The following is a 27,632-nucleotide window of genomic DNA, read 5'->3' on the forward strand; positions in this document are numbered from 1 at the left end:
AATGACGTCATCAAAGTAATTAAGATTAATGTCATGGCAGTTATGACTATTCATCTTTACAATAGCAAAATTAAATTTCATAAATTCGAATTTCGATTTTTGTATTTTTGTCCAAGGGACAATGCATTGTGCGGCGTGTGCCTGGCGTTCCCTCTGAACCAAGATGGTATGAACGCGGCAAGTAGTATGTATAGAATACTGAAGGCGACACTAAAAATGGTATGAACGCGGCAAGTATAATGTATGGCATACCGAAGGCGACACTAAAGATGGTATGAACGCGGCAAGTAAAATGTATGGAATACCGAAGGCGTACTAAAGATGGTTTGGTGATCTGGTGAGGAGGCACGGAATGAAAGATGTGTCGTGAAGGTCAGAGTGTTTATTTTGTGAGTCAGGGCCGTGATGAGAGTGGGCGTAGGACTGATGTTGTATTCTCCGGATGCTGGCTGTGATGGCTGGTCAAGCGCGGGTCTGTGAGTCGACGCCGGGCGCTGGTGACCGGACTCGTTGTCTGTCAGGCACTGGCGATCTTGGCAATCAGTACTCCAGTGCTGACGAGAATGCCGAAGGTGCGGTGGACCTTGTATGCGGTTGAGCGGGAGCTGGTAGACCAGTGAGGATGCTGCGTGTCCTCGTGGTGGTCATGGTGAGTGGATGAAGCGCTGGTCAGAGACGCTGGAACCAGGGCGCTGTAATCCATGTAGCGTTGGCCAGGGACGGCGATCTGGGCCAAAGCGCTATGATGATGTCCCTATGGAGTCCATGATGAGAGCCGGGAAGAGTGTCCTTCGCGCAAGTGAGGTGCGCGGATTATCGCTCGTTGAGCACCTTGTTAACTGATGGCAGATTGATGACTGACCAGCTTCTTCATGCTGTCACTTTTAAAAGGTGAAGAAGCTTCTGGAACAATTTGGTTGCTATGTAGAATTTTCCAAACAAATAAATAAAAGAACATCCAAGAGCTTGTTTGAAAAGATCGAGACTTCTAGAATTTCGTTCGAATGAAGTAGTTGCGTACCACTACAGGACTCCCCTTCCAGCGGCATGGTTGAGGGCCGCGATAGAAAGAAAAGTTGAGTCAGATCTTGCTTGTTGATGGGAGTAGGAAGGGTTGGTGCTGGTATCGTTGCATTTATCTTGGGTTCAGGGCCATTGTACAGTTGTTGTATATTCTCTCACGTTAAAATAAAATGGTTAGAAAAAAAACAAAATTATTATAAATTACAAACACTGTTCACGACACAGGCTGAGAATACACTAAAATAACTATTGTGAGCACTATTATCCGCGCTTGTGCAGAGATGGTCTGGTGCACGCAGCTCCACGATGCCTCAACCGATCACTACATGACTCCGCTTTCATCAAAACACATAATTTTGCATTTAGGATTGAACGTGCCTTTAGACGTTAAAGTAGTCCGGAAAACGAACACGCCTACCGGAATGTGTGGTCGTGTGAGTGCGATCCGGGTTGGTAGCGGGCATAGGAAGGGTTGATCTTATTCCTTGCGTAGTTCCCTTAGTTTCCTGGGCAATGTACGCAGGTTTGAGGCGGTCTATAGTCACCGTTACCTCTTTGCCTCTGTTTAAAATCGTAAACGTTCTTTCGTTCCGTCGTACCACTTGGTGAGGGCCAGTGTAGGGTTTCTGAAGCGGGCTTTTTACGGTGTCGTCCCTTAGAAACACATGGGTAGCTGCGGGAAGGTCTTTAAAAATGAAGCATTTCCTTTCATCACGTCGGGGTCACCACTTTGGTGATCTGGTGAGGAGGCACGGAATGAAAGATGTGTCGTGAAGGTCAGAGTGTTTATTTTGTGAGTCAGGGCCGTGATGAGAGTGGGCGTAGGACTGATGTTGTATTCTCCGGATGCTGGCTGTGATGGCTGGTCAAGCGCGGGTCTGTGAGTCGACGCCGGGCGCTGGTGACCGGACTCGTTGTCTGTCAGGCACTGGCGATCTTGGCAATCAGTACTCCAGTGCTGACGAGAATGCCGAAGGTGCGGTGGACCTTGTATGCGGTTGAGCGGGAGCTGGTAGACCAGTGAGGATGCTGCGTGTCCTCGTGGTGGTCATGGTGAGTGGATGAAGCGCTGGTCAGAGACGCTGGAACCAGGGCGCTGTAATCCATGTAGCGTTGGCCAGGGACGGCGATCTGGGCCAAAGCGCTATGATGATGTCCCTATGGAGTCCATGATGAGAGCCGGGAAGAGTGTCCTTCGCGCAAGTGAGGTGCGCGGATTATCGCTCGTTGAGCACCTTGTTAACTGATGGCAGATTGATGACTGACCAGCTTCTTCATGCTGTCACTTTTAAAAGGTGAAGAAGCTTCTGGAACAATTTGGTTGCTATGTAGAATTTTCCAAACAAATAAATAAAAGAACATTTAAGAGCTTGTTTGAAAAGATCGAGACTTCTAGAATTTCGTTCGAATGAAGTAGTTGCGTACCACTACGAAAGCGGCAAGTAGAATGTATGGAATACCGAAGGCGACACTAAAGATGGTATGAACGCGGCAAGTAAAATGTATGGAATACCGAAGGCGTACTAAAGATGGTATGAAAGCGGCAAGTAGAATGTATGGAATACCGAAGGCGACACTAAAGATTGTATGAAAGCGGCAAGTAGAATGTATGGAATACCGAAGGCGTACTAAAGATTGTATGAAAGCGGCAAGTAGAATGTATGGAATACCGAAGGCGACACTAAAACGAAGAATCGGCGGAAACCAGATAGCGAAAGAGGGGCAGGAAGTAATCGTATATGCAAAAATTCCCTCGTTTGTTCCAATGAATTTATTATAATACTGTGTATTGTCTAATAAATGTACACAGCCTGGGTTCAAGAAGAATGCTCCTGCTCAAAGCTTAAGAAATGTCTTTGTCCTGCCCACAGAACTGAAATTCGTACTAAAATGTGTACATTTATTTTGCATTTTCCACTTTATCGTGTAAATGATAAGTTGTAAAATTCAACGATTTATCATTTTATTATATGCATAAACGCTGGTTTTAATGGATCAATGACTTTGATTCTATGAAGCTATGCTTGTACAGAGTTAGAAAGTCCAATCATCATAACCTTCCCCTATATAATGTCATAAATAAAAAAGTATCTTCAATCCAAAATTCACAATTTACACGAGGCTTTTCATTTTAAATATAAATGCGGCCACGAAAAGTAACATCAGACCTGCATTTTAATAAACTGATTTTAATATTAACTTCAAAAATTGTAATCACAGAAAAAAATCTATTGCTTTTTGCAAAATACTATTCCGTTCAAATTTGGTATAACCCGTTCACCCAGTACCTACATTTCCAAGGTTTATTCAAACGACGGGCGCCTTAGTTTGGATAAAATTATAATACAGGTTAGTCTAATTTTCGATTCCATGATAACTCAAAACCTCTAAAAAGTGTTACAAAGTCATTAAAATTCATGAAAAAAACTAACCTTTAAACCTAACCTACTTAACCTAGTTTTTGGTTCACACTTTTCAGGACTTTATATTATTTTTTAGAGGTGTGTTGAATTGTCACTGTGTTGAGTTAACCGGTTACCCTTATTTTCCAATCCTTTTGATAGATCACTGCACAAGAAAACCGCCACACTGCACTGGTGACAACCCTGACAAAAATAAAACGATACATGAACTTTGAATATTTTATCTGCATAATTCTTTTATCATAAAGAAATTTAAAAGATAATGTTTTTACAAATTATAAGTATCGATTTTAGGAATTTTGCACTCCATAGTTTTTGAACCACCATAACACACAGTGAGTTTACATTTCCAATATTTTCATAACCATTTTTCGTGCATTCTGTAGTTAGATAGTGAAATTTATTATATTTTACAATACTCGCGTTAATAATGTATTATCTTTTCAATATCTCAAAGACACCGAACGATATTAAACACGATGACGAGATGTGGAATTATTTTATTGTAAATATTTCAATATTGCATCTGTTATGATAATTATTTAACGCTCAGCGCTTTTTTGAATTTGCGTTTTGCCCCAAACATTTGGACTTAATTGAGAATTTTATGATTAAACCAATATGTTTATCATTTTATCACCACTCAGGCTGATTTGTTCGCTTTTCGGAACAGCTCATATATGGTCTTACAGAAATCGTTATGTTTCTCTCAACGGTGTTGGAAAGAAAAAAACACGAAGCTTTACGAGTATATTCAAAAATAGATGTTAACTATAGAATCATTAAAATATCTCGTACATGTCCATGAAACCAATGGTTCCGACCGCAATTCGAGAAGAATTTATGAAACTTTGTGATTTTTTCAATTAAGTATTTTTAAGCTTTTTTAAAATTGGTAATTTTAATTCATTGTTTAAACACTTTTAGACATAAAGCAAGGTGAGTAATTTAAAAAAAAATTTATGTAAGATTTCAAAATTTAAAAGTGTATATGTTATTTGGAGACAGACAGAGCTATAGACCTGAAGGGTTAAATTAGTGATGTACAGATCTGGCTGCCCGTGAGCCTTTTCCTGACTTTTGATATGGCATCTAATTAACTCAGTTCAATATAACATAACGCAAATATAAATACAAAATCTCATCTCATCAATTTAAAAGTTCTAGACACCTCCTAAACTAATCAAACCCAACCAATGCCAACCGCCGCCCCGGGAACCATTTTTTGTATAACCAGCACTCCTGGCATAGGTCACCCCAAGTGGTTCGCTACGTTTGGTGACTTAGCAGGGGTGCCCGGGTTCATACGGTGAGGTTTGTCTAGGTCTTGCGGGCGGATGTGTTTGCTACGTAGCGTGCCGAATCGGGAGAGACTGGTTGTGGGAGATCTTTTGATCTCTCCAGCTGGAGTCTCTCGACCCATCGCCTCGTACCGCAGTGGGAGGAATGGATACACACTGACCCCCAGATTACTACCCACCTTCCTCTCCTTCCTTTCCATAAAAAGTTCCACCCCTTAGCATCCCCAAAGACGACATTGGCTCTGAGGTGTTTTTTTTCGTCAGAGCCTCCTGTGTGGAACTATTGTAAAAAAAGTATTCCCAATATTCTGGTAAATCTAAAAACTAAACATATAATCTACACGTTCATAGGTATATAGCGTTAATTACATTAATTTATTAAAATAAACTTTTTGCAAGTTATGCTTTAAAATATAAAGACGAATTATTTTAAAGCATAAATTGCGAAAAGTGTATTTTGATAAAACAGTGTAATTGACGCTATCTATGAACGCGTAGATTAAAACGTACTTTACGTTTGGTTTTATCGATTAACCAGAATAAAGGGAATCCCTTACTCTTGTTATCACCCATTTGCGTTGTTTGATTGTTATGCGATATGATTATAAATAAATAGTTTCGTCCGTAAATAAACTCAATTCTTTCAAGAAAGGCGTACAAATACAATATTGTATCGGTGGTGATTCAATCCGTTCAATTCATGGAACATTTAATGATGCTTTCCATTTCTGGGTGAAAATGGTTACTTAGCGGAACTCGCAAGAATGCGATACTTTACAATTTAATAAATGCCTTTGAAACATGGGAATGATTTCTTTCTCAACGGCCTGTATCAATTTTCTCATTAAATTTGATTTTCGAATTGATAAAATAATTTATTCAGAATGCGTACATTCAGAAATATTAATTATTTAATTCCTGATCTGCATACGAAGCGAAGCTTATATTTATTTATTAAGACTAAACTGTAAACATACGTTACATTCCAGTTTGACTAGGATTGCATTTTATTTATTTCTATTCTTGAATACACATTTTAAAAATGATTACAGTTTTTTATATTGTAGTACAGAGAAAAAAGGAAAGAAAAAAGGTACAAAAAATAAAGAAAATAGGTAAAACTGTGTGTGGGTGATATTGAATGTTACGTGAACACCTCACTAGAAGAACCTGTGCTGAGGTGTTAACGTGTTTGTAATTAAGTGTGACAGGTATTTATGTGTTTTACTAGAAGGTTATTTTTTTTTCACCGTCATATATTGAAATATGAAAACACGCATTTCTATGGGAGTGTATGTATTTTTGGATAATTTTGAAAAACGTGTATAATAGTTAATTTTACTTATTATATTTTGGTTATGTTTGGTTTGGAATTTGGAATTTTTTTTAGAAAGTTTGTAGATGTGTTTGCAGTCAGTAATTGTTTCAAAGTAATGGGCATACTGTTAAAAAGTTTGGTTGCATAGTATTGAAAGTGTCCTTGTCCGCGTGTGGTGTGTGTCATAGGAATGTTCAGTGTTTTATTTTTTGAGGACCTGGTTTTCATTATGGCTTTTGATTGATTCGTAATATGAAGATTATTATGGATGAGGTGTAGGAGAGCAGTTTTGGCGTAAAATTGTCTTTTTGAATTGGGTCAATTGTTGTGTTTGTAGCGCTTCCCCAAGCTAATATTCCATAAGTGGCAATGGATTGACACAGTGCAAAATATATTGATCTGAGTATAGTTTGTGGGAAAATGTTTTTAATGGATTTTATTAGGTGCAAGACTCGTTTTTGTTTATTAGTGATTAAAGTAATGTGTTCAGTCCATTGTAAGTGTGTGTCAATAATAACTCCTAGGTATTTAATTTATTTTACCCTTTCGATGTGTTCGCATTGGCAATTGGATTATGTTTGTTTACAGTCATGCAAAAACAAGCTTAAGTTAGAAGGAGGTTGACCTCATTGTATAATACTATGTGTGATGTATTTTGTTTTGACTATGTTAACGGTATGGGTATTTCTGTTTAGCCATTTTTTGAGTTAACTTTTTTTAGCTGTTATGAATAATCTTTCCATGTGGCTGCTAGACACAGAAGAACTGTATCATCAGCGAAGGTCACAATTTAACCATCAATTTCAATGTCACGTAATTCGTATATGTATATGAGGAATATTAGTGGGCCAAGTACACTCCCCTGTGGGACTCCGTACGTGATTAAAAGTGGTTCACTTGTCTTGTTGTCAATTTTAACTTAGTGTGTTGTGTCAGACATGAAACTTTTCGTTAATTCAAATTCTACTCCATTGATGCCAATGTTTTTTAGCTTCTTGAAAAGTTGTTTGTGCGAAATTGTATCGAAGGCTTTAGATAAGTCTAAATAAATTGAAATAACATGTATCAGTTTGTTGTTTCACTTTCCGAGTCCGAACGTGTCTTTGTAAAAAGCTAGAACACTAGAACGCTAATCTCCGCTGTAAAAATGAAAGCGCGTTTTCCAATCCGATTTTCACAAACATGAATAGCTGCAGTCAGAACGTGAATATGGCTTATTTCCGCTGCGAATGCAGTAATTAAAGTTTTAGCCAGAACATGAGAATGGTATGAGGAAACAGATTGGATGGCTGAATCAACTGTAAAAGCTTAGTACCGCTGCAAAAGAAATTATAATAATCTTTTCGACATAATTAAAAAAATCAAGGGACGATAGACATAGTTCAGAATATTGACTTTGTTTCCTTTGGCGAATGATTGAAATGGAAACTTCGAAGTGGAATTTCACCCACTTACCGACGTTCAATCGAGCTCAAATTCGGCAGATAGACTTGTTGTCGATGACTGCATGCATGATGAATGCATTCAATCAAATTTTGGTGGCACTCATGCAAACACGATTTTTTCTAAAATTTGATGATTTATACAATAAATAAACAAAACGGCCGTTAATATATTAAATAAGTGTCGGTACTATCTAATTAGGATTTGGCAAAGAAAAAAATGTGTGCTTTTAAATACATTTATTGATTGAAATGTAATGTATTGAAGTAAATAAAACTTTTTTTACGGGTTGATTTTTATGCAGGTCCATAAATACACCACTCACCAATATAACCATAAACAACAAAAAATCGTATGCCTGTAAGGCTAATATATTTTATTAATTGAAAAATAAACTAGTGAATTTTTAAAATTCGATTGACTAATTATATTATTTTAGATGTAATTTAGATTAAAAAATAATATCCCAAACCAGTATAGATGCGCTGATGACGTTTTTACGAATTCGACACTGCCTATCTACAATCACAAGTCAGACATATCAATAATGTTACCTCGAAGAAAACAAAGAAAAAAATTTTTAAATTTGATCTTGTTTTCAGATAGACGAAGAAATTCTGAGTAAAAGCTTTATCAAATTGATTTTACTAACTTATCTATTTTTGACGGGTTGTCTCTAATTACTCCGGGCTTCGGACACTTAATTGTTTTTTCTGTGAATTTCGACCTTCACAATGGATTTGTTGGATTCAGGAATCAGACTTTCTGGCAATGAATCCTTTGCCATCTTTATTTATCAAGCCGTGTTGTTGAATTGGCGGGAACAAAATTTCAAAGTAAAGAGACCTATTAACCCAAAAAGTCAAGAAGTAAAAACAACATTCCAGCCCCCATTTTAAAGATTTCAATAGAAAATCACCGAGAATTTAACTGTGAAGGTAGTAAATATGCATAACTATTTTATTTCTCATATAACAAATGAATTGAAATTCTGTATTTTGCACGGTTTATAAAATAATTGAGATATATTTTTTTTTATAACTTCCGATTTTATGTCAGGGTTAAATCTTCCCCATAGGAAAAACTAAACCCTTCCACACACTTTTCCACAAATGATCATCTAGTCAATCAACATTATGCAAGTGCATTATATAAGCAAAATAAATACAAAACAATACAAGAACAACACGTCAACTCACCAGAGATCAAATGGGAAAATAATTCACCGACTCCAGATATTTTCATATCAGAGGGTTCGGCTCGGTAGAACTCCTAACTGGGCCTATAAATCCTACTGATCCCTCAACATAAATATTTAAAAAATCTTTCGTTATCCTACATGTATTCAAAATGACCGACTTTTGCATCTTTATATATAATTTTTTGATAGATCTAATACGCCTAAATTTTTAATGAGAGAGATAGGTATAATGCCAGTAGCTGAAATAACAAATGGTAATATTTAATGCCAAATTATTTTTATTTCATTTCCTAGATCTGTGTATTTTCTTATTTACAGATTTTTGAATATTCAGGAATTTGAAATAACGACATCAATGATAGTTATTTTGTCATGTAAAACTATATCGGGTCTATTATGACTAGAAACCGTATTATATGCAACAAAAATAGCCCAAAATATGCATGCAAATATGCAATAAAAATAGCTAAAATATGCACGAAAATCCATAAAAAGGGTCAAAATATGCAACATGAAATAATACAGGAAGTCGTATTTTTACAATTTTTTTTATTTTAGTAAGCTATTAGTTCTCAAGGATAACAATTATATTTTCGAAAATACCAATTATAAAATGTATTTAACAATAAAATTTAGAATTTACCTTTAAAAACGTATATGACTAAGTACTGTTCTAAATGTTCTGTAGGCAAATTGTGTCTACGATCGCTTAATATATTTTTCTAAGCGGAAAAGGAACGTTCTACGTCTACTGATGTGGCTGGACAGAATTTAAATTTGGGTGCGATTTTTGAACTTATTGTTCCGGGCAAAATTTCACCTGCCCCGTTGATGAAGTTATCAATTTGGCGCAAAGGTTCAAACCCTGGGTTATTATTCAGTATGTTTTCAAATTTTTCTTTGAGTTTACTCGGGAATAGCTTTGGAAACGAGGAATTCATAAGGCGAATTTCCTTCATAACCTGAATAGATGCATTCAACGCCAACCCATGAGTTTCAAGCGTTTTTAAACTTGCAGGTATGTAGGCGAAATGAGTGGTAATCATAGCTAGGTTTTTTTTAATACTGGCGTCGTCAAACGATTCTTTGCACTGGAAAACTGCTAAAGCCTCTGCACTATCGAAGTTATTGATAACACCTTTGATGGCTTCAAAATGTTCATGGTAAAACATCGCAGCTTCGATCCATGTACCCCAACGTGTTATTACTGGCTCAGGAGGTAAAGTGATATTTGGCAGTTTTTCTTTGTAGGCCTTTATACGAGCAGGCGCCTTAAGAAACACTTTCTTTGCTGATGAAATCAGGTTATTTACATTCGCAAAGGTGGATCTCACTTCTTCGGCGAGTCTGTGAATTCCGTGAGCAAAACACGTCACATGAATCAAATTGGGATAAAATACTTTGAGGGCTTTGCCTGTTTTGATCATATAGGGGGCAGCATCTGAGAGCAACACATACACATTTTCATCTGCAGACGATTCAGGAAATATTTTTTTTATACCCTCATTCACAAATCTGGCGATCGTAGAATGATTTGCCTTTTCAAGTTCTCTGCAGGCTACCAAATAGGAAGGTGAAGGTTCAAGTTTTAATGCACCAACAATCAAATTTGCAATGTAACGGCCGCAAGTGTCGGTGGTTTCGTCAGATGAAATCCATATGATGTTATCCTTGAGTTCATTGCGTATTTCTTCCAGCACATGTAGATAAATTGATGGTATGTAATTTTTACGTAAAGTAGATTCATCCGGTATATTTTGATTTATGCAATATTTTCTGAGAAAATCCTTCAAGGCAGGATTTGTCAGTTTGTATAGAGGGATATTGCTTGCAAGAAATGCTTCACATAGATCCATGTTAAAGTGATTTTTTTGTTTACCTTTGGAGGTAACTTCACTGTTACTGCTACTTGCCACTGTAAAAACTTGTTGTTGTGGGCCCTTCTTCTGCAATCCTGCGATATGAACACTGGTTTTGACATGCTGGACTATTTGGAACTTTTTTGTGCTAGAAATGTTTTTCTCGCAAGCTCGGCAGTATAAAACTTTTCCGTCGTATGTAAATATTCCAGGATATTCAGCTATCCACGTATCGGCATTTTTTTATCAGGGGGCATGGTTCACTTTCACAATGTACAACTTCGTGCAAACAAACAAAACACTAGACGAAACTGTAAAGAACAGCGCGTGCGACCAGTCAAAAACAAAATTCGCAATTCACTGAATTACCATAAAAATTTACCAAATCACCCCTCATACGAATGAATGAATTGTTTTCGGCAATTAGCCGAATTAAACCGAGTAGGCGCGAGCGCAGGCGAAGATGAGAGAGGTTCCCCCCCCGCTCCGGCCGCCGGCCGTAGCGATCAGTAAGATCAGTTATCAGTTCTTCGCTCAGCTTTGCTAGCCGCGCGCCTTGCTATCTGACGTCTATAGTGTCGCTATGTGAGGCATCTGAACGCTATCAAGCGTAAATATGCAAGATCTCAAATTATTTGCTAAAATATGCAACTACCGCTGAAAAGGGTCTAAATATGCATTTGCATATGCAAATATGCAAATGCAAATAATCCGGTCTCTAATTATGACTAATCGTTCGGTCTGTTAGTATAGTTTTATCATATATAGTATATTTTATCATATTGTTTAATTAGTTTTTGTATACATACATATTTAACATAATCATGAGTAATTAAGCCTGCAACATTGATTAAAAAACTGTAAAAACACATATATGTATACAATATATAACCTTTACGAGAGTTAAATTACTCGTGTGTAAAGGCGGGAACATAGAGAAGTTTATTAAAAATTAAAAAATTATAACACAATATTTACGTGCATAGACAAAAATAATAATATTTATAAATATATATAATAAAAAATAAATTTAAAAAAAGAAACTATCAATTAAATTTTCTTAATCAATTGCCATTGCAATTCTAGGTAGCCAAACTATTTAAGATAACATTGTTTAGTCTATTTTTGAATTTATTATAGTCAGGTTCCAATCTCAGTTCCATTTCCAATTGATTAAACCACATCACTCCATTGTATGTGTAGAAGTGTTGTGCAAAACTGGTATGCATTAATGGCGTACTTAAGCGACCCACTGTGTTATGTCTATTACTCTCTACGCGTACCATGGCGTGGTGTGACTTCTTAGAATCTTTTTGTATTTGAAGCAGCGTATTTTTTATACATGTATTTTTTAGAGGTGGGACTTGAAAGTCTTGAAAAAGTTGAGAGGTTGAAAAATCTGATGGTTTCCTAGTAATAATTTTATTATTAGTCTTTGGGTAATTTCCAGTGGCAAAATTGAGGTTTTGTAAGCTCCTCCCCACGCAACGATACCGTATTGTATTATTGAATGGGCTAGTGCGTAGTAGGGGAGGTAGGGGAGGGATTGGCACTTTTTCACAATTAAATGCATAAAAAATTAGATCTTATAGATAATCAATATTTATTGCCAATTCTTATTTCACCACACATTTGGCTAGATATTTTAGAGAGAACTTTCTTGAAATTATAATCAGTCTCAACATTACGAGATAATTTCAGAAGTTATTCAAAAGTGCCCGATGCTCCCTATGGCAGGGAGGTTTGGACACACCCTGTGGGAGGCTTGGGCATGGCCTATAAAACACTTGATATCCATAATAGTATTCAAAAATAAAAGTTGACAACAAATAAAAAACATCTTAAATAGTATCTTAACTTATCTAAGATTAGGTATAACCCATAAAGGTTTATCAAATGTGTACTTAGAGCTACCACGTTTGGTTTTATTGCATGTCTTTGGTCCTAACAATTTAGTTTTGATGTCGTCTAGTGGGACACTAGCTACGTTATCTACTTCAGGTGTTTCTTATCTTACTCAGCCTCATAAATTTTATTGTAGCCATGGTATGACTAATGTCTTCGATTCGGCCGACATAGTGCACAACAGTCTTTTTTGTAGTAAATTTATCGATCCAATTTTCAGGAATATTAGTTTTCTTTATGGCTACAGCATAGTCATAGGCCAATTTACGTGCTTGTATCTTTGCCAATCCATAATTATGTTTAGAACAAACTATCATGTAATTTGACAATTTTTGTTCTTCTTCGTCGGTGAAAATTTGTGAGGTTATAAATCTGTGCGAAGAATCCTTTACAGAATCTTGTTTAAGGTACCGTTGCAAACTTGATCTAGGGATATGATATTTATCAGCTGTTGTTTTTATTTTTGATCCTTTTGATACCTCTTCTATGGCTCGTAATATCAAATCTTTAGGAATTTCCCGTCGCAAACCTTTCTTTTTGAATTTGAAGGGCATCTTTCTGTAATAAAAAATTATACAAATAGTTTAATAAAGCAGGTAATAAGAATTTTTAAAAAATCCTCCTATACTCAATATATAGTAGGGAGCTTTGGGCATGCCCAAACCTCCCTCACATAAGAATGCCCATTACTCCCTCTGTATACATTTTCAAAATAAGTTACCGGTATTTATTTTTATTTAGGTATTTAAGCATGAATTTCAGTTTGATTTATAAGTTAGTAAATATACAAGAGATATATAATAAAACAATAGACATACCTTTCGTTAGTTGTCTCTTTATTACGATCCGAAACCACAACGAAATATTCACTTTTACGAGTGCAATACCTTCAAACCTGTCTGTGTGTAACAACTGACAGAAATCACAGATAGTCTATGGATGAACAGTGTTGTCAGTCGGTAAAGTAAACTACAAAATTAGGAAAAAAATAAAATCTGTGACCGGATCAGATAAAAAGGGGGGTGCCTATGTCTCCCGACTGCCCCTCCCTCCCCTATATATTTTTAAGAATTTTTAAGTTAAGTATATTTCTTAAATTAATAAATATGTATATGAGTTTTCTTAATCGATTTATAATATTGGTTATTTGAGTCTTCCACTTAAGGTTATTATCTATTATTACACGCAAATATTTTATTTCTTTTTTATTTGCTATGCATAGACAATCATTATTTTGGCACGATAATATTTTAGTTGCGCATTTTCTTGAATGAATTTTTATATTTAAGGCGATAGGAGGTATTTTTTTGTTATTTATACTAAAAAGTAAATAATAGGTTTTTTCAATGTTTAATGTTAATAAATTTTTGTCGAACCATTCTTTTAAGGTATTGATATCATGATTAGCAGTTGTTTCAAGTTCATTCCATGAATTTGCTTGGAATATAATTGCAGTATCATCTGCATATGAAATAAGTTTTCCTGTTATTGGTAATTCAAAGATATTATTAACATATAAGATGAATAGAAGAGGGCCCAAAATCGTGCCTTGTGGTATTCCAAAGTCGCTTGTGCTCGGTTCACTAAGAATATTTTTTATTTTTACATATTGATTTCTAGAGTTCAGGAAACTTTCAATCCACGTGTTAGCGTTATCAATAATTCCGATTTCGTTAAGCTTGTATAGTAATTTTTTGTGACTTATGCTGTCAAAGGCTTTCCTTAGGTCTATGAAAATTGCAAGAGATTTTTTGCCTTTGTCCAGTGCTTCATATATTTTTGTTGTTAAATCTATGATTGCATCCTGCGTGGTTATTTTTGCGCGAAATCCAAATTGTTGGTTACTCAATATATTATTAATTCCAATAAAATTTTGTATTTGCTTTTTGGCTACCTTTTCGAAAATTTTTGAGATATTTGATAGTACTGATATGGGTCGGTAGTTATTAATTTCTTTTGAGTCACCTGATTTATAAATCGGCGAAATAATAGTTTTTTTTGTATATTGATGGAAAGATTCCCTTTTTAAGACTATTGTTTATAATATATGTAATAGGTTTTTTCAAAAAGTTGAGATGTGTTTTTAGAATTTCAACAGTGATCCCATCGAAACCTGGTGCTGACTCAGTTTTTAGGTTTTTTTATTATATCAACAATTTCTTGTTCAGTTACCATTTCGAATTTTCCTATTGTTTTTTTTTATGATGCCACTTTATTCTCTACGGCAGATGTGATATTAACTAAGTTATTAGTTATTTTGCTAGCCAGATTTTTTCCCACATTAGAAAAAAAATTATTGAAAGCATTTGCACATTGTTTAGGGTTATCCGAAACTTGTACCAAATTATTATTGAGTCTAGTTTTTGCACTGTTAATTCGTGGTGGAATTCCATTGTAATAGAATTAAAATTAAAAAACTTTTTCACTTTGTTCCACTTATTTATTATTACCAGGACCGGTTTCATCCTACTACGGACATTTTCAGACTGGTAGTTGAAACTCTTATGCTACTGATTTTATACAAACTTAGGCAGGGGTACACAACATTGTTTATATATAATGAATGATTCTATTTTGTTAATTTGAGGTAGGTATTATGAGTTATTTTGTTAATTTAGGGTACATTAGGTAATTATAAAGTTTATTTTTACAAATTATGAATGATGTTACAAAGCAAGTAGATATTTATAGTTCATATGAATATAAAAGAATTTATATAATTAAAAAGGTTTGTGATTTCTGATATTTTATTTTTGTAATGTTGGGATATTCCCTCCTTGTTGCTTAGGGCTTATTGTCAAATATTGATAGCACTTAAATAATTATTATTATTAGGGTTCCCCACATATTTGGGTTATTACATCTTTAAATTGCATACTTAAATTATACCACTGCTCTCTGAAGTAAAATTATTCTAAGTGAATTATAATGGGTAAATTAATGGTGATTGAGCATTATGTTCCAACTGTTTATTCATAACATATTTACGATCTATTTTCTTCGTTAAGCGATTGATTTCTAGTGACTCTAATCTGTCTAATTTTTGTCCTTTGTTGCAAACATGAAGGATTTTTACATCTCTATCTTTGTCAAAAGTGTGTTGGTTTTCTAGTAGATGCAAGGCAACGTTCGATAAATCTCCTTTTTTATTTAATTAATTATTATTAATATCTAGCTTTAAAATGTCATTGGTTTTACTTTTTTATCAATAATCTCATTTATTGTTTTCCAAATTTGTTTATTGTTGTTTCCTGAATTCAATAAATTTGTTTATAAAATTCCTCTTTGGTGGTTTTAATTAGTGCCGTTAGTTTGTTTCTGTATTTTTTGAAGTGTGAGATGACCGGATTATTTAGTGGATATTTTTTTGTTAGTTTAAATAATTTTTCTTTTTCTCTTATAGAAACCACGATGCCATGAGTGATCCATGGCTTAAGTTTACGAAATTTATTTTTATATGTTTTGTTCGGTATTTCATAGCTTGAATCTTTTATATGTTTTTGAAAGGTATCATGAAATTGTGATGCACTTATATTCACATCTTCTGTGGTAAGTACAGTTTCCCACATTTCGTGAGACAGTTTTTCATATAGTTCTTGGTGATATATTTTTATTTTAGGAATGGCAGAGTCATTATTATTATTATTTATTTTTTGTTTTTCTATGTTGAGGTTTAGTATACATGTATGATGATCCGTTATGTTGTTTTTCCATATTATTGTTTGGAGATTATCAGTATAGTTGGAATTACACCATATATGATCAATACATGATGGCATCTGATTGTTAAATTCTCTAGTATAACTTCTTATACAGGGTTTAAAGTTTAAAGCGGTCATCATGTTGATATAATTTTCTTTTTCAATGGTATGGTTATTTTCAGCAATGTTTATATTAATATCATCAATCAGAATATTTTTGCACATTTATGGTTTAGGATAATATTATTCAGTTCTGTTATAAATGTTGGTATTATAGTTGAGTGTGTCCTGTAGACTGTCATTATTTGAATAGGTATTTTATTATTAATATTCATGTTTATAATAATACGGTTTGCTTTTATCATATTTATTTCAGTAAAGCCTACGTCTTTTTATATTGTTTTAGTGTATACTACAATACCACTATTCTTATTAATATAATGTGAGCTTTGAGTGTTGATGTAATTGGGGAGAGTTGGAATGGTTGAGTTAATGTTTAAATGGGCTTCAGTAAGTATGATTACGTCCGGATTTTTTTTAAATAAATTTAGATTTACTAGAAAATGGTCAAAATTTTTCTTTATAGATCGTATGTTAAAATGTATTACGGTAAATGAATTTAGAGTCATTTCAAGTTTTGTGCTACAGTCACTAGTGTTGTCACAAATTAAATTTTGAACGTAGAATTTTTTTTCTAGTTGTTGAATAATGTAATCATCCATTTCTATTTAGTATATTAATTGTATCGTTGTGTATAAAACGTATTTTTTTATGGTTACAAGAGACGCTGATAGTGGTAGTCTCGTATAGAAACATTCGATGCAGATGATAATTATGAAAATAGCTATCTTGAAGGCTATAAATACAATAATAAACCATAAAACGGCCAATAGCAAGGTAAGTAGATACTGATTATAAAGAGAGATTGGTGCGAAGAATAACATGAAATAATATACATACATACAATTATATAGAGAAGTGACTAAAATAGTGCATAAGCATTTGCATTGGGATTTTTTCTCCGACATATAAATAATTGTTATAAGTATGCTGTTATCTATTGACAAAGTATGTGTGATAACAACAGATAAGGCTGATAAATAAATATGGAATACAATACATTTCTTATATAATATCCTGTTGAAGATTATGAAATGGCTTTTAAATAAACAAATAATGAATATAATCATTACTGACTTATGCATTTTAAATGATATTAACACAATAATGTAACTCAGGGCACTGTGAATAATTATGCTGTAAATAGGTTGGTACAAAAAAAAAGTTTGAGTAGAATAAGCAGCTACAATAGACTGCGATGTATACAAATATATGCCTATTAACAGAATATATAGATACATTCATTAGGTTTTTTCCCAGATTTAAATAGATTTCCTGTAAGTAGGTATGAGATTACATAAAAACTCACTGAATGTGTTTAAAATATATAGGCTTAAATATAATACTTTTTTATACATGTTGCTGTTGGTGGTGTGACTCATAAAACAAAAGCAAATAATATGCGATGTAATTAATAATAACAATAAGAATAATAATGGGAATATATTAATTTGAGCCCGTGAATACTTGTCGAAAATGTAGGTATATCCCGTGAAAGTACAAACGAAGGAAATTATGTTTACATAATTGTCAATCTTAAAGTATACATTTATAATAAAGTGAATAATAGCAATAAAAGTGGTTATAGAGTGGTAATAGATCTTTTGGTGGTAATAGATTGGTAAGATAAATAAGTAAGCATCAAGGACGCAACTAAATTGACAAATACATTCAATAACATTAGAAATACACAGAATGTGATTAAAATAGTGCGCAGGTATTTGCAATGATTTTTTTTCTGATAAATGAACAGTTGTTATTAGTATGTTGTTACCTAATGTCAAATTATATGTGATAACAACAGCTAAGAGGGTTAAATATAGAACCCATTACATTGCTCATATAAAATTCTGTGAAAAATTATGAAATAACTCATGAATGAACATGTAATAAATATAATAATTACCGAATTTTCAATCTTAAATGATATTAACAAAAAGTTGAGAGAGAGAGCGTACTTAAGTTGTAAAGATGTTGCAAAGAATATGCTGACATAAAATAAATGCATACAAAAACATTAGAAATTCACAGCGATGTGGCCAAAATAGTGCGTAGGTATTTGCAATGAAATTTTTTTTCTGATATATGCACAGTTGTTATTAGTATGTTATTACCTAATGACAAATTATATGTGATAACAACAGCTAAGGGTGGTAGGTAAATATAGAATACATTACATTGCTTATTCATTATCCTATTGAAAATTATGAAATGAGTCTTAAAAGAACAAGTAATGAATTTCATAATTACCGACTTATTAATCTTAATCAGAGCACGGTGAGTACTCAATCTGTAAATATGTTGGTGCGACGGGTGTGTTGCAATAGAAAAAGAAGTTACAATTACCTGCGAACTATTCCAGAATCTGACCATAAAAGGAATATAGATATATTTATTATTTTTTTCCCAGATTTATATAGATTTACTAGAAGTATGAGGTTATATATATACATTCTATATATATATATATACATGTTTTTTTTATAAGTAATATTATTTCGTAAATTTAGGAAATCAGTTTCCAATGATAAGTTTGTTTTTTTTAGTGTAAGTTTTAATTTGTTTCTTTTTAATTAGTTTTAAGAAGTCTTTTGTTTCTTTTTATTTTTTGTGTACTATTAGAGTTTATTTTATTTTTTTATTTTTTATTATTTCTACTTATAATTTACAGTTTCACATAATTATTTATGTTTGTATTTGGTATATTTCAAACTTATAACTAAAATATGTTGTGTGTAAGGTAGGTTTGAGAAGGTGATACTGTATGTGAGTAATATTGTATGTTTCGTGAACACCTCACTAGGAGAACCTGTGCTGAGGTGTTTACGTGGTTATGTATAGGTGTGACAAGTATTTATGTGTTGTAGAAAAAGGTTTTTTAGTATTTATAAGTTTTAGTTTTAATTTTTTAATTTTTATGGTTTTTGTAAAAAGAATATTCATAATAAATATGTAAAAAAAAATATGTTAATATATATTAACATATATGTAAGTGCATATATTTGTATTGTAAGTGTGAGTATAGTTGGTAAAATCTCGAAAAACGTGTTTAATTATTATATACTTTTTATGGCTTAGTTATGTTTGGTTTGGAGTTATTATGTTTTGAAAAAATAAAATATCTTGGTTTTTGATCCAGGCTGTGATATGTTTTTTGTGAATTTTTGCGGATGTATTTGCAGTTAGCAGTTGCTTCAGAGTAATGGGCATACAATTAAACAGTTTAGTAGCGTAGTATTGAAAGTGTCTTTGTCCGTGTGTGGTGTGTGTTATCGGTATGTTTAGTGTTTTATTTGTTAAGGATCTGGTTATTAACGAGGTTTTTGGTTGAATTGGAATATGGAGTTTGTGTTGGAGGAGGTGTAGTAATGCAGATTTGGCATAAAGTTGTCTTATTGACAAGACTTCTAATGTTTTGTAAATTTCGCTTGATTCTGTGTCGAATGGTACTTTTAGGATTATTTTAATTATCGCCTTTTGAATTTTTTGGATTGGGTCAATTGTCATTCTTGTAGCACTTCCCCAAGCTAGTATTCCATATGAGGCAATGGATTGACACAGTGCAAAATATATGGATCTGAGTATTGTTAGAGGGAAAATGTTTTTAATGGACTTTATTAGGTACATTACTCGTTTTAGTTTGTTAGTGACGAAAGTAATGTGGTCAGTCCAGCGTAAGTGTGTATCAATAATAACCCCTAGGTATTTTATTTGTTTTACCCTTTCTAAACGTTCGCATTGGCAATTAAATGAAGTTTGTTCACAGTCATGTAGTAATAGGTCTATGTTAGTTGGAGGTTGGCCTCTTTGTGTTATACTGTGTGTGATGTATTTTGTTTTAATTGTATTAATGGTAAGAGTATTACTGTTTAGCCATTTTTTGACAATTGATAAACTTTTTTCGGCTATTATAAATACATCTTTCCATGTGACACAGAAAAACTGTATCGTCAGCGAAGGTCACGATTTTACTTTCAATTTTAATGTCACACAGTTCATTAATGTAGATGAGGAATAATAAAGGGCCAAGTACACTCCCCTGTGGGACTCCGTATGTAATTAAAAGTGGTTCACTTGTCTTATTGTCAATTTTAACTTGTTGCGTTCTGTCAGACATAAAGCTTTTAATTAGGTCGAATTCTACACCATCAATGCCAATGTTTTTTAATTTCTTAAAAAGTTTTTCGTGTGAAATTGTGTCGAAGGCCTTACATAGATCTAAGTAAATGGAAATAATAAATAATAAAGAAATATTTATGAGATAGTTTAAAAAGTTGTTGGAATTTGACATGGTATCGTCATTTACATTGATATCCAAGGGATCCTGGAAGATATCGCAGGGGTAGGCAGAGAAGACAGACCGCCAAACAACTCCGTCTTGGCACACACTTCTTGCCTCATTCACATCCTGTCACAGTCTGTCACATTCACATTATTGTCACATTGTTCTTTATATTTATCAGGAAAAGAACAACTACATGAACACTTTTTCCGATATATTCTTAATAAACTTATATTTTATGAGGAAATGGATTGACATCTCGTTATTACAAGGATTTTAATAAGTCAGCCATACCATTTTTCTCCGTGTAAAGTTAATTCCTGATAGATGTTACATTCCAGCCAGAATGAATGCTGATTGTCAAGCTTTGAAAATGAAAGACAATGTTTATAGATGGCGACTAAGGCACCAGCCATCGGGATTGATCTGGGAACCACCAACTCTTGCGTGGCGGTCTATCAGAACGGCAAGGTGGAGATCATCGCCAACGACCTGGGCAATCGCACCACGCCCTCATGGGTGGCCTTCACGGACTTGGGGAGCCTCGTGGGAGAAGCGGCCCAACACCAGGTGGCCATGAACCACAAAAACACTATTTACGGTGAGAATGTTTACATGATGGTTCATTTTTTCACTATGACAGGGGAAGTAGATAAGACGAAAGTGGGGAAGTACCTAACTATTCAAATTTGGTATCCAAACTCAGTTAAAGCAATTTCAAGAAACGTTTAAATTCTGAATAGTTATGTCGCAAAAACATTATATATTATTTAAGAAATTGTGAACTGATTCAAATTAATAAAATAAAATTTATTTGCGCACGCCGGGATTTTAATTTCGGATCTTATAGTCGTGCTTTCACTTTTCTCAATACCCAATTTTAATTCTTAAAGTTTTTTTTTCATCAGATGTTAAGCGGCTGATTGGACGCAAATTCGAAGAAGATAATGTCCAGGCAGATATGAAACATTGGTCTTTTGAGGTTGTGAATGATAACTCATCACCGAAGATTAAAGTGACCGACAAAGGAAGCGAGAAGATTTTCTATCCTGAAGAGATAAGTGCCATGATTCTAACGAAGATGAAGGAGACCGCTGAGGCGTACCTCGGAATGGCTGTCAAGGATGCTGTTATCACCGTGCCTGCCTACTTCAACGATTCACAGAGATTAGCCACCATTGATGCAGGAACTATTGCGGGACTTAATATCCTTCGCATTATTAACGAACCCACCGCTGCTGCCATTGCTTATGGACTCGAGAAAGAGAAAGTAGGCAAGCGTAATATTCTCATATACGATCTGGGTGGTGGAACCTTTGACGTGACCATTCTGACTATCAACGGTGGTATTTTCAAAGTTCTTTCTACAGATGGAGATACGCACTTGGGAGGTGAAGACTTCGATAGTCAAATGGTCCAACATTGCGTAGAGGATTTTAAAAAGAAATACAAAAGAGACATCACAAACAATAAAAAGTCCCTAAGGAGATTGAGAACCGAATGTGAGCGTGCGAAAAGAGTTCTGTCTTCGTATGCTCAGACAAGCATCGAGGTTGATTCCTTGTATGAGGGTATTGACTACCAAACAAAAATCACCCGATCCCAATTTGAAGACCTAAACGCCCACCTTTTTCAGTCTACCCTTAAGCCATTGATCCAATGTCTTCTTGATGCCAATATGGATAAAGCTGAAGTCGATGAAGTCGTTATCGTGGGGGGTTCTACCCGCATAACAAAGATTCAAAAACTTTTACAAGATTTTTTTAATGGCAAAGAATTGAATAGGTCCATAAATCCCGACGAAGCGATAGCCCACGGAGCCGCTGTGCTGGCCGCCATCCTCATTGGAGACGATTCAGCAAAGGTCGAAATCTGTGATGTAACTCCGCTTTCACTGGGAATAGACACCGATGGAGATATTATGAGTATAATCATAAAACGTAACACTCCAATACCTACCAAAAAGAATAAAATTTATGTAACCGCAGCCGATAACCAAACAGTCATGAAAATTAAGGTGTTACAGGGTGAACGGGCTCTAACAGAGGATAACAACGAAATAGGTTGTTTTTCTTTGATAAATTTACCCCCAAAGCCTCGTGGTGAAGTTAAAGCTAGCGTGACCTTCGCTATGAATGTCAATGGAATCCTTATCGTCTCTGCTACGGAAAACACAACCCAACAAAATAAAAGTCTGACAATCAAAAACGAGAGAGGCCGACTTTCCCAGGAAGAAATCCAAGGCATGATTTCCGTAGCAGACAAGTGTCGCAATGAGGAAGAGATCATCAGAATTGCTATCACTGCAAAGAATAAACTTCAGGATTACTGCTATAACATCAAAGCCATCCTTAACGGAAAAGATCACGGATTATTGAAGAGTGATCACGCAATAATTTTATATAGATGCGATGTGACCATTAAGTGGGTAGAATCAGACCAGATGTTTAAAAAGGAAGAGTACGATAAAAAGCATGAGGACTTGGAAGCTGAATACAAACGTTGTATTACAAAGAGCTCCGGTGTGATATCTAATAGCTTTCTTCTTAGGCACAATTTACAATTTTCGTAAACGTCTCCGGAGCAGGGCTACGCATTAACTCGAGGGAATTAATGTTAATTAATTAATGGGAATTAATCAGATTCATTGGTGAATGTAAGTGCCCACATTATGTTTTGAAATCATTTTTACATAAAATGTTTTATATTGTATAAATATTTTCTGATCTTTCAGTAATCTAAAATAAGTTATAGGTTGGCATTATATTATACATTACATAATACAATAATAGTATAATTCAATTGAATTAAATTTACCGCTTAATTTTTAAACTTCCAAATCTACCTAACTCAATTTTACACAAGTTTGGGAATGCCACACATTCGTGGCCTTATTTTTTGTTTTTCACTGCACCAACGATACAATATTCATATAATTTTATAAAACCATAGTTTAGTTGATACCATAGTTGGTACCGTATTTTATTTTCGTTTTAAAATAGGCCACTTGCATCATATTTTTTAATATTTTTTTTCCGGTTAAGGAAAATATTCTAAGACATTCTGTATTATTATTATTTTTTTAATCGTATTTTTGAAACCCTGGGGATTTTTTGAAAATTTCAATCCGAAAAATTAGACCTTTTTTTATAAACCGGAAAGACGGGACATAATTTTATAGGTGAGAAAAAACAATGATTACATAGCCGAAAATCATTTAAAAAAAAAGAACGTTTTCCACACGAATGAAACAGCAGAATAACGAGGCATACCAAAAATATTACATCTCATAAATATTTTTTTCCTTGATCCATCTTATTGATCATAAATCATTATAATGTACAATGTCTATATTAATAAATCCAATGTAATATACTTGTACTTGTAAATTATAATAATAATAAGAATATTATAAAATTTAATTTTGATAAAATCAGCACCATAACCATTATACCTCTAAAACACGTACCGACATCTAAATTGTACGGGGTTCTCTTCACATCTGTCAAAAATTCAAACCAAATGAAAAGTTCGCAGAGAACAAACAATAAATCTAGTGAACGAATTAAAAAATTCGCCTGAAATCAAAGTGATGCCATATAAAAAAATTAAATCAGTGTGGAATTTTACAAAATTAATAGGAACATTTTCAGTAGACGGGACATTTTCATGTAGTGACGACACGAGCCCAAATAATGGATTTATTTATTTAAAAATAAAAATAAATGTACATTTCTACAAAATTTTACTAACATTTTCGTAATCTTAGTAAAAAGATCTATCCACACGATTTTTTCCAAGTCGTTATGAAATCCATGCAAGTGGCCTATTACACCGAAAATATCATATATTGTGTTATTTTTATTTTACTTACTATTTTTTTTACTCCATTTTGTATTATTTATCATTTAATCCTCCTAAAATAAAACTAATACTTTTATTATGTGTTTAATTCTTTAATCATAGAAATTTTACAATAATAACTCGCAGTACTGATAATAATAATAATACTTTTTTTTTTTTTTTTTTTTTTACAGTATTACCGCACAAGAGTCCCAACTGCTCCCGTCTGGAGCCAGTGAGACTATGGCATCCCCAATTGGGGTATGTTGTGAGGCTGAGGGTATTGGGGAGGGGAGGGAGATGGGGAAGAGGAAGGTGGGGAAGTACCTGGCTATTCAGATCTGGTCACCAAACACGGCTAAAGCCATTTCAAGCAACGTTTCAATTCTGAATGGTGGTCTTACACCAGGGCGATACTGAGAGTATCTTCCACTCTGGAACGTGCCGCAAATATACTATATTACTATATATTATTTTTAATTTTAAATTAATTAATTGTGAAATAACACAAATTAATCAAATAAAATTTATTTGCGCACGCCGGGTTCGAACCCGCGACCTTCGGATCTGTAGTCAAAAGCGTATACCACTAGACCACGCCGGCCGTCTACTTACACAACAGATCACGAATAAAGCTGCTAAAATGATAGTTTTAAACATGAAGCTGCGTTTACACCAAAGTCTTCCACTAAGTTTTCCAAAAGTTGCGGCAATTTGTTGCTTTTTCTACAAAATACAGCAACTTTTTCTGTCTTCCAGTTGTGGAGAGACAAATCTTCCACTAAATTTTGGTTTCCCGCGGAGTGTCGGTAAAGATCAAAGAAAGTTGACAACTAAAAGTGAAAGATTTGTTGCTGCGCGCTTTGCGCTAGCAACTTGTAGGAAACTAGTGGATAACTGTTCCCCCTCCACGCAAACTTACAAACTTCAATAACAAACAGTGAAATGGTTGATTTTGAGATTTTAAACAAATAACAAAGACTTGTGTACGTATCATCAGTAGCCAAAAAACGTAATGTAACTGCTAGCTTTTCTTGGACAGGTACTGCTTTCCTGAAATCAAATACTCAAATACTGAAATCAAATACTCAAATTCATTACTGGTCATTCTCAGAAAGTTTTTGACACTCCCGTCGCACCTCAGCTCACCACTCAACGGATCGACGTCATCTTCTCAGAGATAATGCCTAATTCTTGACACTACTGCCTTTCGCGCCAATTCTTTGGCAACAAGTTTTTTATTTGTTGTTCTAAATTGGAAAACAATGTTTTGTCAACTTATAGTTGTCAACTTTGGTGTAAACGCGGCTTTAGAAACACAAAACTCTTTGATCCTTCTAGGGCTCGTAATAATTTCATTCTTTTTGTCAGTATTTTACGATTAGTTGCCACAGTTAATTGCTATTTTTGTTTAAATTATTTATAATATTAGATTTGTGTTTGTTATATTTATAGCGTAGATATTAAATAAATAGATATTACTAAGCAATTTTACTTTGCCTACGAACGGAGTCACCTGAAGTTTGCATCAGATGTTTAGTCTACATCTTATAAATTTCGGATTTCTATTAGTTTTTTTTTAAATATTAATAGTGAGGATGCAAAGTGGATAATAATTTTCCTCAGAGCCTATATCATTTTTGGGGATGCTGTGTGGAAGGTCTTTTTAAGAAAAGGAAGGATATAAAGTTCTGGGAAGGAAAAATGGTATGAGAGGTGGGTAGGAATCTAGGGATCAGTGTGTCCAAGAATGACGGACAAATGAATATATCCCCCCCACTGTGGCGCAAGGCGATGGTTCGAGATACCAGTGGGAGAGGCCAAAGGGTCTTCCAAAACCAATCACTCCCGATCCGGCACGCCGCGCAGCTAGTGGGCAGTTGCTAAAGAAGTTTCAATGTAATGTACCTGCCCGCTCCGTACGCTCTTCTGTCCTGTTCAAAGTATATCAACGCAAAAAAACTGTAAACAAAATTCTTGCTTGAACAGACTTATGTAATAATTGCAATAACATAATATCAAAACTGGACCTTTTCAATTGCGAGCTGAAAAAATATAATAATGTCCATAAAAGAGTATTATTTCTCAGATATTTCATATGTATGTAACTTTTCTGTTTCTGTTCTGAATCATTATTACCATGAGTGAGTTTTTGTTGTTTTAGTTTTATATAATTCTGTATACTTAATTAACGTTAAATCTTGTCTTATATTTATTACAATATGATGTATTGTTTATAAAGATAATAATTAATTAATTAATGATAATCGATTACACCAGAATTAGCTCCATAAAATAAATATTTTTACCAAATGGAAAAACGCATTTTTTAATACACCATTTTTTTATTGAATAATTAAATGACAGTCGAATACGTTTCGCTTATCTCAAGCTTCATCAGGGCTATTATATTAACTAGAAGCCAGCCGAGGAATTGAACACACTATGCTTGGGTGGGACCAGAAAACGGCCTGTATTCTCGTTTTTATTACCAATAATTTGGAGAGGTTTTTATTAAATAAACAATACTCATTTTTATTGCCTTTGGTCTTGCATTAAAATTATTCAAGTGCTCGTTTATAGATGACGCTAATTACATTATATTAATAAATACTTTTTTCAAGATTAACGCAACGTTCGCTATAATCTAAACGCGTTCATAAATGGCCTTATTTAAATTATTTTATTAAAATACGCCTTATAAGTTGAATAAGGCGAATTATTTGATTGCCCCGTTACATACGCAATATGAATATGTATAAATAATTTTATCCGTATAAAAACTCAATTTTGTCGAAAAGGCATGTATTATACAGGATTTTCCAATAAGAGGTGTTATTTTGATATTCAATCGTAAAAGATCAATGGTTTCGTTGCTTGTGTGGCACGTAGCGCCGTCTTGTTGAAAGTATACGTTGTCCAGATATATACCATTCAATTCCGGCCATAAAAAATCATTAATCATCTCTTGATAGCGCAATCCATTCACCGTAACTGTTGCTCCAGCCTCATTTTCAAAAAAGTAAGGTCCAATGACTCCGCTGGACCATAAACCAAACAGTCACATGTTAAAGATAGAAAGGCTTTTCAACAATAACTCTTGGGTTTTCCGAGCCCCAGGTGTGACAATTTTGCTTGTTGACGAAGCCACCGAGGTGGAAATGAGCCTCATCACTCAAGATGATTTGCATTTGATTCACTCAAGTGAATTTT

At 34.0% G+C, this 27,632-nt stretch overlaps 1 protein-coding gene across 1 annotated transcript; it reads left to right on the forward strand.

Annotated features, from left to right (window-relative positions):
- The first annotated feature begins 3,761 nt into the window (after positions 1-3,761).
- Positions 3,762-24,484, forward strand: LOC149422852 (heat shock 70 kDa protein cognate 4-like). Its single transcript, XM_089632744.1, has 3 exons — positions 3,762-3,781; positions 20,970-21,177; positions 21,485-24,484. Exons 2-3 carry the CDS (start codon positions 20,970-20,972, stop codon positions 23,146-23,148), a joined length of 1,872 nt encoding a protein of 623 aa, XP_089488870.1. The 5' UTR covers positions 3,762-3,781; the 3' UTR covers positions 23,149-24,484.
- Positions 24,485-27,632: the final 3,148 nt, after the last annotated feature.

Source organism: Hesperophylax consimilis, chromosome 6 (genome assembly GCF_061612785.1).
Source record: "Hesperophylax consimilis isolate HC1 chromosome 6, BYU_Hcon_1.0, whole genome shotgun sequence".
Taxonomy (NCBI): Eukaryota; Metazoa; Arthropoda; class Insecta; order Trichoptera; family Limnephilidae; genus Hesperophylax; species Hesperophylax consimilis.